Here is a 15,012-nt window from a genome sequence, read left to right on the forward strand (position 1 = left end):
CTATGCCCAAGCTATGGTATTTAGTTATGGCAGCCTGAGCTAAGACACATATCATGAAAAATAATTATATTTCCCCAAATAGAAAATTTTAATCAGAAGACTGTCATTGCTTTACATTCATTTAAATCTCTTTATTATCTAGCTTAATAAAGAAAAATAGCTTATTCTCATATCTGCTTCTGGCATTGCCTGTTGTGAAATGTTGTTTTGGTTGACATTTGTGAAGAAAATCTGTCCTCACACAGATGTGTAGTTGGAAAAGGGAAGAATAGTTTAATACCCTTTTCAGAAAGTTGTGGATATTCTTTTTTAATACAACAGCAAAATTTATTGAGAGATACTTTTTTTTTTAGATACTTTCTTAAAGTTTAGTTGCAGTATGAAATCTGACGCTATACCAATTAACTCTTCATGTTCTGTTACATTAGAATCCCTTGGTGTCCCATTTTCAATGGGTCTTTCATTGTTCATTTAGAAAATACTCATTCACTGAGTTAGGCATGTCTTCCAAATATTGATACATTGTTAGTTTTTTAAAATGAGAATTATTAATATCACCACTAATTTCACAGAAAAGCCTTTAAGTATTGGGAAATTGTCAAGTTCATGGTAACTAATATAAGTTTTTCAAAATTCTAATTGTACTTGAAAGTTCAAATTCTATCATCAGCGGCAAGTACTGTTTTTTTCTTCCTTGAATTTGACAGACCTACTTTGTTCACCATTGAGAAAAATGTCTGCCAGGTATTTATCTGAATAATTATAAATTTGTCTCTTGGTGATTCTTTCAGGTAAAAGTGATACACCATGGAAAAAAAAAGTTCAGCTCAAAAAACAATCGCTTATATTGAAGACAACTTTCATATTTGGTTGCCTGTTTACTAGATTAGGGGTGAGGAATCCAATGACTACTAGTTTAAAATACCCGCAGTTTTACAAACCATTGATTTTGTACAATCAGCCCAACTTTGCAGGACTGGCACTAGTGTGAGGCAAGTCAGATGCTTGGGGCACAAAATTTAAGGATGCCCTCACTCTCAGGGTGGCTCAGACGGTAAAGCATCTACTTACAATGCGGGAGACCTGGGTTCAATCCCTGGGTTGGGAAGATCGCAAAAAGTCAAACATGACTGAGCGACTTCACTCACTCAAAAAGTTAAAAAGGCAAATAATGCCTTCTCATTTAGTATGGAATGTGTTGTTACTTTGCAGTTCCATGAATGGTAGTTTGACAACTACTGATCTAGACAAAGACCTGATATTTGTTATCTTTCTGTTTATAGACATTTGATGGCTTCTTACTAAGAATAATGTCTAAGCTCTTTATGTAGTATATAAGCTCCTTCATCAGTTTCCCCCAGTCTGTTCTGTAGCCTAATTTACAGCTCTCCTCACCTTCTTAGGTGTTAGTTACTCAGTCATCTCCGACTCTTTGTAACCCGTGGACTATAGCCTACCAGGCTTCTCTGTCCATGAAATTCTCCGGGCAAGACTACCGAAGTGGATTGGCTTTCCATTCTCCAGGGAATCTTCCCAACCCAGGGACTGAACTCAGGTCTCCCACATCGCAGGCAGGTTCTTTACCATCTGAGCCATCAGGGAAGCCCTCTCACCTTCTACGATGTACTTTAATCTTCCACCACGTACTCTAATTGAACTATGCTGTGTGGTTTTTTAATACTACTTCTGTTTAGATTGTTCTTCATCTGGCAACCTTCTACTCATTTTTTACAGTGGTTCAAGTTTAAAAGATTCAAGTTTAAAGCCTGACGCACTGCAGTCCATGAGGTTGCAAGGAGTCAGACATGACTTAGTGACTAAGTTCAGTTCAGTCGCTCAGTCATATCCGACTCTTTGTGACCACATGGACTGCAGCACGCCAGGCTTCCCTGTCCATCACCAACTCCTGAAGGTTGCTCAGACTCATATCCATCGAATGACTAAACAACAACAAAAGCAACGTTTAAATGTCACCTCCTTTCTAAAGTCTCCCCTTATTTCTCCAGAGCAAACTTTAAATCACTTCCTTTTTATTCTTAGAACAAAACATCTCTTTACCATAGCACTTTTCACACAGTTTAGGTGATAGTTTACATAACTGATTCTCATGCCACATGTAATTCAGTTAAACAAGTTAGTTCAGATTCTGTGGTAAGTTCTAGAAATACAAAAATGAGCAAAGTTTTAAAAGCTTGTATTTTAAAGGGAGAAACTGAAAACCAAACAGATAGTCACTTTGTAGTATGGTAAGTTCTGTACTTCAATTGTGGATGAAAGGCTACAGAGGCAGAAATAAGGGAATAACTAGATTTGATTATATGCTGCGTGACAGCAGGGATGATCCATGCCTTATTCATCTTTGTGTTATACGTGGCCAGCATTGTGTTTAGCATGTTGGCTGAATTAGTATTTAACTACATTAGATTAAACTGTCTTAATTCCCCCCTTTTTCTCTTTACTTTTTTTTAGAATGTAAAGTGTGGAGAAATCCTCTAAATCTTTTCAGAGGAGCAGAATATAGGAGGTATTACATTTTGCTTTTAGTATAATTATGACGTTGGTTTTAGAGTAAAAGTATTATGGAAACATTTATTTTTACAGATATATCATAGCTCTTCTAGTTGGAGTTACAGATATATAATAAGGTAAAATGGTTAGCCCAGAGTTTAATTTTCTGCGTCTTGAATATGTTTACTTTTATCATGAGAAACATTGCTTCAAGCCATGTTTGTGATATATAATAAGTGTACATTTGCTCCTTGGTTTATGACAGAAAGCCTTTTCAAAGAATTCATGAGGTTAAGAAAAATTATAAATGTCAGCATATTCCTGTGCATACATGCTCAATTTAAAGTTTGACAGTTATTTGACAGTTTACTAGACAATATCAATCTGAATGTGAATATAAATTTCATTTGTACAACAGTACAGGGTATGCTATTTTTGTATTGCATTTTATATTGCCATTTCCTAGCTATACTACTGTGTCTATTGCTCTTCTGGTTTTTACTCTAAATGAGAAAACTGTTGAAACTTATGAAAAAAGATAACTTTATCTGTTTGGAAAGGGGCTGTGTTTTACCTGGGGATAGCATGGGGTATGTTACTTAATTCACTGAACAAGAAATAGTTTATGTCTACTGTATGTGGACATTGTACAAAATGACGGGGATACAGAATGATTAAGCAGTAATCCTTGTGCATAAGTACTTGATAGTGTAGGACAGTCACATCCTGGGAAGTCAAAGCTAGCCTTTTCTGATAGATGCAATTGCCCTATATTAAGGGATTCTGCAAGAAACAGGTCCTTGAACTTCTCACTGTTTATTAAAAAGCTTTTAGGCTGTTATTTTTGTTATCTTATAAGTATCTACTTCATGAAAATCTCAAAGAGAAATTTCTTATCTTAGTGTAAGGAACTCTTTTTTATAATTTTACTTATTTATTTATTTTTGGCTGTGCTGGGTCTTTGTTGCTGCGTGGGCTTTTCTTTGGTTGTGGTGTGCTAGCTTCTCATTGTCATGGCTTCTCTTGTTGTAGAACACAGGCTCTAGGTGCACAAGCTTCAGTAATTGTGGCACATGGGCTCAGTAGTTGTGGTTCCTGAGATCTAGAACAAAGGCTCAACTGTTGTGGTACACAGGGTTTGTTGCTCTGGGGCATGTGGGATCTTCCTGGATCAGGGATTGAACCCATGCCTGCATTGGCAGGCGGATTCTTGACCAGGGAGCCACCGGGGAAGCCCAGGATAAGGAACTCTTAATGCTTCTGTTTGAATGATTAGTTTGTCTTAATGTGAAAGTCTAAAATGCATTGGTAATTATTGTATGGCTCTGGGAAGCTTAGACTTGTATTATAGCCAGCCTTTAACAAATTTATAGAACTCATTGCTGTGGGCCATTTTATGGCCCAATCCTTGTTTTGCTTTATTGAGTCTTTTAAAATTTGCTTCTAATTTAGGTTATTGATTTGTTGTTTTGTTGTGTAGTTGCTAAGTTGTGTCTGATTTTTGTGACCCCATGGACTGTAGCCCACCAGGCTCCTCTGTCCCTGAGATTTCCCAGGGAAGAATACGGGAGTGGGTTGCCATTTCCTTCTCCAGAGGATCTTCCTGACCCGGGGATTGAATCCACATCCCCTGCAAGTGGATTCTTTACCGCTGAGCCACCAGGGAAGCCCTGAGTTATTGATGCTATACATATATTTTTTAACTGCTTCAAATCATTTTGGGATTAATATAGAATGTTAAATTTTTTTTATGATTTTAGAATGTGTACCAAACTTTGCTAAGTGAACAAGGACTTGCTTTTTCTTTTTTCTTCATGATAGTTTCTTGCAAAATAGCTGAAAACTTTAAATAGCAAGACAACTTATTAAATAGCTTAAAATCTTTGATCATGTATATATAATGTGCTTTTAAACTGCCTTTTCTGATTGCAAAATATATACCTGTTCACTGTAGAAAGTTGGAAAATAAAGAGATATATAAAAAGAAAGTAAAAAAATCACCTTTTTCTCCCATGAAGAGATAACTACTATTAGTGTTTCCATCCACACTCTCTTCTATATATGCATATATAGAAACAAAACTTGAACATCATGATATATGAAATTCACCATATGTGAATTTCCCACAGAATTACTTCAAAACATGAATTTTTTTTTAAAACATGAATTTATTATAGAAGCACCATATATAACTTATCTACTGCTCCCCTCTCCAGATCACAGATTATAGTTCACTGTTAACATTTACTCTAGAAGGATATCTTTATATATAAATATTTATTCACATATATGATTATTTTCTTCGAGTTGATTTGTAGCACTACGGTTATTGAATCAAAAAGTGTGAACAGTTTTTTTCTTCCCTTTGAATTTTTTCTTCTTTTAATGTTGAAAAATTTCAAAAATAAACAAAAGTAGAGTGGTAAAATGGAATTCCATTTGCCCATCCTCTAAGTAGGTGTGAATGTTTTTAAGTCTCTTTTAAAAATAATTAATTAATTAATTTTGGTTACGCTGAGTCTTCATAGCTGCATCCAGGCTTTTCTCTAATTGTGGCAAGTAGGGGCTGCTCTTCCTTGCGGTGCACAGGCTGTTCATTGCCATAGCTTCTCTTGTTGTGGAGCATAGGCTCTAGGCATGCAGGCTTCAGTAGTTGTGGCACTAAGACTCTTGATACTATATAATTGATTTCTGGGAAGAGAAATGTAAATACCAATTTATAACAGGAATATGTGTGAATTGATATCCCACCTCACTCTTGATGACATATATTTGCCAATTTTATAGGTGAAAAGTAAAAATTAGTTATTTTAATTTATTAGCCAGCTTGTTATCTGCTATTAATTCCTGATGGTTTTAGGGTGTTTTCTTCTAGCTTATTTATAGTTTTACTTTTCATATTTAATTCTAATTCACTGAGAATTTAAGTACAGTTAATGAGGTGTATGTTGCAGTCAAATTGTTTTGTCCCTTCAGATTCAATTTGAAGCACTGTTTGTTGAATAATCTAGCCTTTTCCCTTTTGGTTTTAGATGTTTTATTATTGTACTGTAGGTAGTTTATGTAGGTTATCTCTTTTGTTTTATTGATTACAATAAGCTTTTGAAATGTCCTTAAATAAAATGTAGTAGTAAATTTTGAGTTTTAAGTAGTGCCTATTGTAACTGACTGATGCTCTCTCACGTTCAATTTACATATTTTCTTGTGTTTTGGTAAAGATACACTTGGGTGACTGGTAAAGAGCCACTTACATACTATGATATGAATTTGTCAGCTCAGGACCATCAGACCTTTTTCACCTGTGACACAGACTTTTTACGTCCTTCAGACACAGGTATGTGTCATATCTGTTCTTGGGGTAAATAGTAGTCATTACAATTATTTTCGAAGTTTTTTAGTGTAATTTATTATACAGAGTTATTTGGCTTGGAGTTGTTCGTATCATTGATAAGAAACCCAGAATAAATTGATTCTAATCAATTAAATCATTTAATCATTAGTATTAAATCATAATACTAATTATGACTCTAAAATAGGTTATTATTATACTCTTTTGTCTTATACAGAATTTAAATTATTTTATACAAATTAATTTAGTTGTTTTTTTTACAACTTAAAAAACCTTTTAGATCAAATCCAACAATTGCTTATGCAGAGAAGAGTGTACCCAGTTTTGCTTGGGGAGATTAACACCTGAAATCATACATAAAAAAAAAGAATAAGGCAGAGTTAAACATTGGGGCACAGCATATGGAGAAAAATTGGGTGTATTTTATTCCAGCCATAATTCAGAGAAACATGTAAAGTTGTGGAAGATCATAGAAATGTCTGAGTTTAGTTCTCTCTAATCTTTTCTGTAGAAGTGAGTATGGAGACTCTTAAATATTTGGCTTAAAGTTGTTGTTTTGTTGCTGAATCATGTCGGACTGATTGACAGGGATCTTTATCACAACTATTTTGAATGCCCTTTTCCACCTTATCTATGCTTCTACTTTTATCCTTCAAAATTAAAAGTCTTATTCTCTGGGAAGCCTTCTCTGATCTTCTCTGCAGTTCAACAGTACTTAGTCCAAACCTCAGTAAAATAATTTTAGTTAGTTTATTCAACTGTAAAAACTTATTTGTTAATATTATGATGTTGCTTAAATGTTTGTCCTCCCTAATAATGTGTGAAACTTTGGATATAAGGGACTATACTTGTCATCTTTGAATCCTTATCTAACACACTGCCTGGTATACTGTAAATAATAATATTTATTCTTTGATGGAAATATAAATGATTGAATAGCTTTGATGTTGCAGGTGTTTTAAGCAGTTTCATTGATAATAGCTAACTCTTGTATAACACTTATTATATATGAAGCACCGTTCTAAGCAATTTATATAAAGATACTAATTTAATCTTCCCAATCACTTTATGTTGTTCAGTTGCTAAGTCGTGTCCGACTCGTTGTGACCCCACAGACTGCACCATGCCAGGCTTCCCTGTCCTTTACTATCTTCTGGAGTTTGTTCAAACTACGTCCATTGAGTCAGTCAGTGATGCTGTCCAACCATTTTATCCTTTGTTGCCCTCTTCTCTTCTTGCCTGGGATCTTTCCCAGCTTCAGGGTCTTTTCCAGTGAGTTGACACTTTCACACTCCAGAATGTCTGGCTCTAGGTGAGTGACCACACCATCGTGGTTATCTGGGTCATTAAGATCTTGCCACCTCTTCTTTATCTTTTCTGCTTTTTGTTGTGCTTATCTTTGCATGAAATGTTCCCTTGCTGTCTCCAATTTCCATGAAAAGATCGCTAGTCTTTCCCATTCTATTGTTTTCCTCTATTTCTTTGTGTTGTTCACTTAAGGCTTTCTCATCTCTCTTTGCTTTTCTCTGGAACTCTGCATTCAGTTGGATATATCTTTCCTTTTCTCTTTTCCACTTTTCCACTTCATTTTTTCTTTTCTCTTTCCACTTCTCTTCTTTTTCTTGGCTGTTTGTAAGGCCCCATATTTGTAAGGCCTCATCAGACAACCACTTTGCCTTTTTGCATTTCTTTTTCTTGGGGTTGGTTTTGGTCACCACATCCTGTACAGTGTTATGAACCTCTGTCCATAGTTGTTCAGGTATTATTGTCTACCAGATCTAATCCCTTGACTCTATTTGTCACTTTCACTGAGGCTTCCCCTCTGGCTCAGAGGTAAAGTATCCATCTGCAATGCAGTAGACACAAGAGACCCGGGTTTGACACCAGGATTGGGAAGATTCAGGTGGAGAAGGAAATAGCAATCCAGTCCAGTATTCTTGCCTGGAAGATCCCATGGACAGAGGAGCCTGGAAGGTTACAGTCCATGAGGTAGCAAAGAGTCAGACATGACTGAGCATTGTGTCTAATTATAACCTGAATGGTTATGTGGTTTCCCTATTTTCTTCAATTTAAGCCTGAATTTTTCAGTAAGGAGCTGATGATCTGAGCCACAGTTAGCTCCAGGTCTTGTTTTTGCTGACTGTATTGAGCTGTTTCATCTTTGGTTGCAAAGAATATAATCAGTTTGATTTCGATATTGACCATCTGTTGGTGTCCATGTGTAGAGTTGTCTTTTGTGTTGTTGAAAGACTGTTTGCTATGACCAGTGCATTCTCTTGACAAAACCCTATTAGCCTTTGCTCTGCTTCATTTTATACTCAAGACCACACTTGCCAGTTACTCCAGATATCTCTTAACTTTCTACTTTTGTATTCCAATCCCATATAATGAAAAGGGCATTTTTTTTTTTTTGGTGTTAGTTCTAGAAGGTCTTGTCGGTCTTCATAGAACCAGTCTATTTCAGCTTCTTCATCTTTAGTGGTTAAGGCACAGACTTGGATTACTGTGATGTGGAGTGGTTTGCCTTGGAAATGAACCAAGATCACTCTGTTATTTTTGAGATTGCACCCAAATATAGCATTTCGGACTCTTGTTGATTATGATGCCTACTCCATTTTTTCTAAGGGATTCTTGCCCACAGTAGTAGATATAATGGTCATCTGAATTAAATTTTCCCATTCTTGTCCATTTTAGTTCACTGATTTCTAAGATGTTGATGTTCACTTTGCCATTACCTTCTTGACCATGTCTCATTTACCTTGATTCATGAACCTAATCTTCCAGGCTCCTATGCGATTTTGTTCTTTACAGAATCAGACTTTACTTTCACCACTAGACACATCCACAGCTGAGCGTCATTTCCACTTTGGCCCAGTCTCTTCTTTCTTTCTGGAGCTGTTATTCTGCTCTTCCCCAGTAGCATATTGGACACCTGTCCACCTGGGGAGCTCATCTTCTGGTGTCATATCTTTTTGCCTTTTCATGATGTTCATGGGATTCTCAACACAAGAATGCTGAAGTAGTTTGCCATTCCCTTCTCCAGTGGACCATATTTTGTCAGAACTCTTCACCATGACCTGTCTATCTTGGGTGGCCCTGCATGGCATGGGTCATAGCTTCATTGAGTTATACAAGGCTGTGATCCATATGATCATTTTGGTTAGCTTTCTGTGATTGTGGTTTTTATTTTGGAGACTATGGGATTCTAGTTCTTGTTTCTTCTGTCTGCCCTCTGATGGCTGAAGATAAGAGGCTTGTGCAAGCTTCCTGATGGGAGGGACTAGCTGTGGGGAAACTCGGTCTTTCTCTAGTGGGCAGGGCCATACTCAGTAAATCTTTAATCCAATTTTCTGCTGGTGGGAGCCTGGCAGGCTACAGTCCATGAGGTAGCAAAGAGTCAGACATGACTGAGCAGTGTATAATCATAAGGGATTTGATTTACATCATACTTGAATGGCCTAGTGATTTTCCCTATTTTTTCCAATTTAAGCCTGAATTTTGCAATAAGGAGCTGCTCCCTCCGTGTTAGTTGTTTGGCCTGAGGCAACCAATTCCTGGAGTCTACAGGCTCTATGATAGGGTTACTCAGTTCAGTTAAGTTTAGTCACTCATTTGTGTCTGACTCTTTGCGACCCCATGGACTGCAGCATGCCAGGCCTCCCTGTCTGTCACCAACTCCCAGAGTTTACTCAAGCTCATGTCCATTGAGTCGGTGATGCCATCCAACTATCTCATCCTCTGTTGTCCCCTTCTCCTCCTGCCTTCAATCTTTCCCAGCCCCAGGGTCTTTTCAAATGAGTCAGTTCTTTGCATCAGGTGGCCAAAGTATTGGAGTTTCAGCTTCAACATAAGACCTTCCAATGAATATTCAGGACTGATTTCCTTTAGGATGAACTGGTTGGATCTCCTTGCAGTTCAAGGGACTCTCAAGAGTCTTCTGCATCACCACAGTTCAAAAGCATCAATTCTTTGGCATTCAGCTTTCTTTATAGTCAAACTCTCACATCCATACATAACTACTGGAAAAACCATAGCCTTGACTAGATGGACCTTTGTCACCAAAGTAATGTCTCTGCTTTTTTTTTTTTTTTGTCTCTGCTTTTTAATATGCTGTCTAGGTTGGTCATAACTTTTCTTCCAAGGAGTAAGCGTCTTAATTTCTTGGCTGCAGTCACCATCTGCAGTGATTTTGGAGACCAAAAAAATAAAGTCTGACACTGTTTCCATTGTTTCCCCATCTATTTGCCATGAAGTGATGGGACCAGATGCCATGATCTTAGTTTTCTGAATGTTGAGCTTGAAGCCAACTTTTTCACTTTCCTCTTTCACTTTCATCAAGAGACTCTTCAGTTCTTCTTCACTTTCTGCCATAAGGGTGGTGTCATCTGCATATCTGAGGTTATTGATATTTCTCCCAGCAATCTTGATTTCAGCTTGAGCTTCCTCCAGCCCAGTGTTTCTCATGATGTACTCTGCATATAAGTTAAATAAGCAGGGTGACAGTGTACAGTCTTGACATACTCCTTTTCCTATTTGGATCCAGTCAGTTGTTCCATGTCTCGTTCTAACTGTTGCTTCCTGACTTGGGTACAGATTTCTCAAGAGGCAGGTCAGGTGGTCTGGTATTCCCATCTCTTTCAGAATTCTCCACAGTTTGTGGTGATTCACACAGTCAAAGGCTTTGGCATTGTCTGTAAAGCAGAAATAGATGTTTTTCTGGAACTCTCTTGTTTTTTCGATGATCCAGCGGATGTTGGCAATTTGATCTCTGGTTTCTCTGCCTTTTCTAAAACCAGCTTGAACAACTGGAAGTTCACGATTCACATATCGCTGAAGCATGTCTTGGAGAATTTTGAGCATTACGTTACTGGTGTGTGAGATGAGTGCAATTGTGTGGTAGTCTGAGCATTCTTTGGCATTGCCTTTCTTTGGGATTGGAATGAAAACTGACCTTTTCCAGTCCCATGGCCACTGCTGAGTTTTCCAAATTTGCTGGCATATTGAGTGCAGCACTTTCACAGCATCATCTTTCAGGATTTGAAAGAGCTCAACTGGAATTCCATCACCTCCACTAGTTTTGTTCGTAGTGATGCTTCCTAAGGCCCACTTGACTTCGCATGGCAGGATATCTGGCTCTAGGTGAGTGATCACACCATCGTGATTATCTGGTTCGTGAAGATCTTTTTTGTATAGTTCTCTGTATTCTTGCCACCCCTTCTTAATATCTCTTGCTTCTGTTAGGTCCATACCATTTCTGTCCTTTTTGTGCCCATTTTCATATGAAAAGTTCCCTAGGTATCTCTAATTTTCTTGGAGAGATCTCTAGTCTTTCGCATTCTATTGTTTTCCTCTATTTCTTTGCATTGATCACTGAGGAAGGCTTTCTTATCTCTCCTTGCTGTTCTTTGGAACTCTGCATTCAAGTGGGTATGTCTTTCTGTTTCTGCTTTGCTTTTCGCTTCTGTTCTTTTCACAGTTGTTTGTAAGACCTCCTCAGACAGCCATTTTGCTTTTTTGCATTTCTTTTTCTTGGGGATGGTCTTGATTCCTATTTCCTGTACAATGTCATGAGCCTCCATTCATAGTTCATCAGGCACTCTGTCTATCAGATCTAGTCCCTTAAATCTATTTCTTACTTCCACTGTTTAGTCATAAGGGATATGATTTAGGTCATACCTGAATGGTCTAGTGGTTTTCCCTACTTTCTTCAAAAGTAACCTTCAACCTTCAAAAAGAACTTATGCCAACACACCCCTCCCAGGGCTGCTGCTGCCTGTGCCCCATCCCCTCAGTAGACCACTTCTGACCTATGCCTCTGCAGGAGACTCTCAAACTCTGACAGGCAGGTCTGCCTCAGTTTTCTGAGGTCACTGCTCCTTTCCCCTGGGTTCTGGTGTGCACAAGATTTTGTTTGTGCCCTCCAAGAGTCTCTGTTTCCCCCAGTCCTGAACAGTTTTGTGTAATTTTTTGCTAAAAATGTAAGTTTCTTTTGACCATATAGTTCTAAATGGAATCTTATACTTTATGTTTTTGTCAAATCCTTAGAGCTACATATTTGGCTCTTCCAGCTCTGAAAAAGGTCCTCCATATAACATATTTGGCTGGGTGAGTTCTCATTGTTATTCCTGTTAACCAAATCAGGCATACTTTCTGACAGAGAAGTCTGACTTCATTTTTTTTTTTACTTCATTTTTTAAATTCAAATAGCCATGTTAGCATTCATCCCTATGACAGCCATCTCTCTTCTGAATTCAGATTCTAAGATGAAAAGATAGGTAAGTCTTAGAGCCTTGCCTTGAGCTTATCACTTGGCCAAAACAAGATTCCACTGCCTTTATTATCCCTTACTAATGCTTTCTTTTGGAGAAGGAAATGGCAACCCACTCCAGTACCCTTGCCTGGAAAATCCCATGGATGGAGAAGCCTGGTAGGCTACAGTCCATGGGGTCGCAAAGAGGCGGACACGACTGAGTGATTTCACTTTCACTCACAGTGTGAGAAGGAAATGGCAACCCACTCCGGTACTCTTGCCTGGAAAATCCCATGGACGGAGGAGCCTGGTAGGCTGCAATCCATGGGGTTGCTAAGAGTTGGACACGACTGAGCGACTTCACTTTCACTTTTCACTTTCATGCATTGGAGAAGGAAATGGCAACCCACTCCAGCGTTCTTGCCTGGAGAATCCCAGGGACGGGGGAGCCTGGTGGGCTGCCATCTATGGGGTTGCACAGAGTCGAACACGACTGAAGCGACTTAGCAGCAGCAGCAGCAATGCTTTCTTTGCCTTACTATGCGAGAACCTTCCCTTAGGAACAGTGCATGCTTGATAGTAAGGGGAGAAAGGGTGCTGATAAATGGAACTGGCAAAAATTATTATTCCCTCCCCACTCTACAATATACTTGAATTCAGAACTTCCAGCAGCCAGACTACTCTATTTCTGCATTGGCAGGTGGGTTCTTTACCAGCAGAGCCATGAGGGTCAAAGAAAGTGAAAGTGAAGTCGCTCAGTCGTGTCGGACTCTTTGCTACCCCATGGACACCAGGCTCCTCCGTCCATGGGATTTGCTAGGCAAGAGTACTGGAATGGGTTGCCACCATGAGGGTAGCCCCTTGTATTTCTAGTACTGAGCTTCTTCTACTGAGCTGTTAAATAAGAGAATGGCACAAATCTCTACTATAGGTTTCTTGATTAAAAACGGTTGCTCCAAAACCCAGACTTTAACTTGTTCCTGAGGCACCTGGGCATTTTTACACTCTAGGGCAATGCACCTTGGAAAGATTCAAGATGGGTGAAAAGTAAGCTTTTCTTTTATGAAATAGGAATAGGTAATATATCTTTAAGATAGCAGGGTGAGGCAAGGAACCTGTGTTGGGTAGGAAAGAGAAACCAGTGTAACAGATAGACTAATCAGAGAAACATACTTCAATTAGATCAGACACAGGAAAGAGTCATGTAAAGTTGAAGCTTTAGAGGTTGATTCTCTTAAAATTATGTGTCCCATTTTGGTCATTACAAAGTTTTATGTAGTACTTCTAGAGGTATGCAAAATCCCAGTTTCAGACTGAACTGGACTTTATCCATGAATGATAATCCAGAAATGGACTATTGGTTCCACATTGATCTTTACAGATACTCATATAAATGTAAGATTTATGTTTATAGTTTTATATTAAAAAAAGAAAAATGTGTCTGTATGTGTGATATGACAAATTTCTCTTAACTGTTGTCATTAGTAATTACTAAATTAGTAGATTTTTGTTCTTACTCTGTTGATTTGTTTATTTATGATAGTGAACAGACATAATCAAAAGATTATTTAACATTAAACTCCAGATTTACAATTTAAGTTGGAAAATATGGACCCACGTTTCCACTTGGCAGTAATCAGTTAGACCTGAACTGTGATTCTCTCTTTTAGACAGTGCATGTGCTTTTAGTTCTGCAAGGTCTCAAGGCATTTATATTTCTGACCTCTGGTCTTAGATTGAATGGTAGTTAGTTCCTTCTGCTTGTTAGTGTATTAGAATAGCATTTAACTTGAAAAATAGATAAATTTGATTGAATTGTTAACTGCTTGTGTTATTTCTTAAGCAAATCATGAATTCTTACAGAGAACTTTTGAAGACTAAAATAAATCAGCAGTTAAATACTCAATCAACCGTTGAATACTAAATGATTTCTAAACTTTGTTTTAGAGGGAAGTAAATATTTTCCTTCCTCTACTTTATTTCCCATTTCCTCTTTAGCTTAGAAGTGCATTGGTTATGAGGGATAATAAGGCTGGATAGAGCATTTGAAAACATATGAATAACAAAAAATGCTTAATGGTAGATTAGATGACTTTACTAGAAATAGAAGAAATACAAATGAAAGTGAGATAGTTTTCATGTATTAAATTAGCAAAGATTGACACTACTCAGTGTTGTTAAGGAAGTGGGGAAATAGTCAGTCTCCTGCACTGCCTGAAAAAATGTGAATTAATACAATCTCATTGAGAGGAATTTGGGAATATATATCCAAAGTCTTTTAAAAGATGCGTACGTTTTTAACCATTCCACTTCTAAAAATGAAATATTTGGCCAGGTATACAAAGATAGATGTTAAAAGATAGTTATCATAGTATTTTTATATTAGCAAAAAATTAATTATCCATCAAAAGAGAACTGGTTAAATAAATTACTATGTATACTTAATATGCTAGAGTACCAGGTAACCATTTAAATTGTTACTAAAATTCGGTGTCAGAATTGGAGCTGAAAATATCATTAACTTATGGAAGAGAACCTCATCATCAAAAATGGGCAAGTTAAGTATTATATTTGATTTTTAGGTAATATTTTAATGTTTAAGCAAAATGCTATTCTTTACCTGGTTATTATCATATGGGTGCTGACTTGCATCAATTTGTCAAGTTCAGGAAGCATTAGCTGTCAGCTAGCTAGTGACATGTTTGATATGAGAGATGTATTTTTGTTACACAAGTAGAATATATTGTCTCCTTTTCTAAGCCAAGACTAATATTTTTTTTTCCAAAGGAAAACTCAAACGTTTTCCACATTATTCTTTCTGGACAGTTGTAGGTTTCCTTCCAAAAGCAACAGTCATAGATTCTCTATTTTTGTTATCAAACTTGAAATAGGCCAGATAGTTTCA

At 37.4% G+C, this 15,012-nt stretch overlaps 1 protein-coding gene across 12 annotated transcripts in view; it reads left to right on the plus strand.

Annotated features, from left to right (window-relative positions):
* Nucleotides 1-15,012, plus strand: part of ST7L (suppression of tumorigenicity 7 like) — a 102,029-nt gene that overhangs the window by 8,140 nt on the left and 78,877 nt on the right. For 11 of the 12 annotated variants that reach the window (XR_010659203.1, XR_010659201.1, XR_010659205.1 and 8 more), the window contains exons 4-5: nt 2,470-2,524; nt 5,727-5,842. Coding sequence is in view for 9 of the 12 variants with exons in the window: in XM_065906928.1 (XP_065763000.1) it covers nt 2,470-2,524; nt 5,727-5,842 (171 nt within the window). In the remaining 3 variants the exon portion in view is untranslated. The remainder of the gene's footprint in view (nt 1-2,469; nt 2,525-5,726; nt 5,843-15,012) is intronic. The other variant, XM_065906965.1, reaches the window with a different exon arrangement.

This window comes from Muntiacus reevesi, chromosome 1, assembly GCF_963930625.1.
Source record: "Muntiacus reevesi chromosome 1, mMunRee1.1, whole genome shotgun sequence".
Taxonomy (NCBI): domain Eukaryota; kingdom Metazoa; phylum Chordata; class Mammalia; order Artiodactyla; family Cervidae; genus Muntiacus; species Muntiacus reevesi.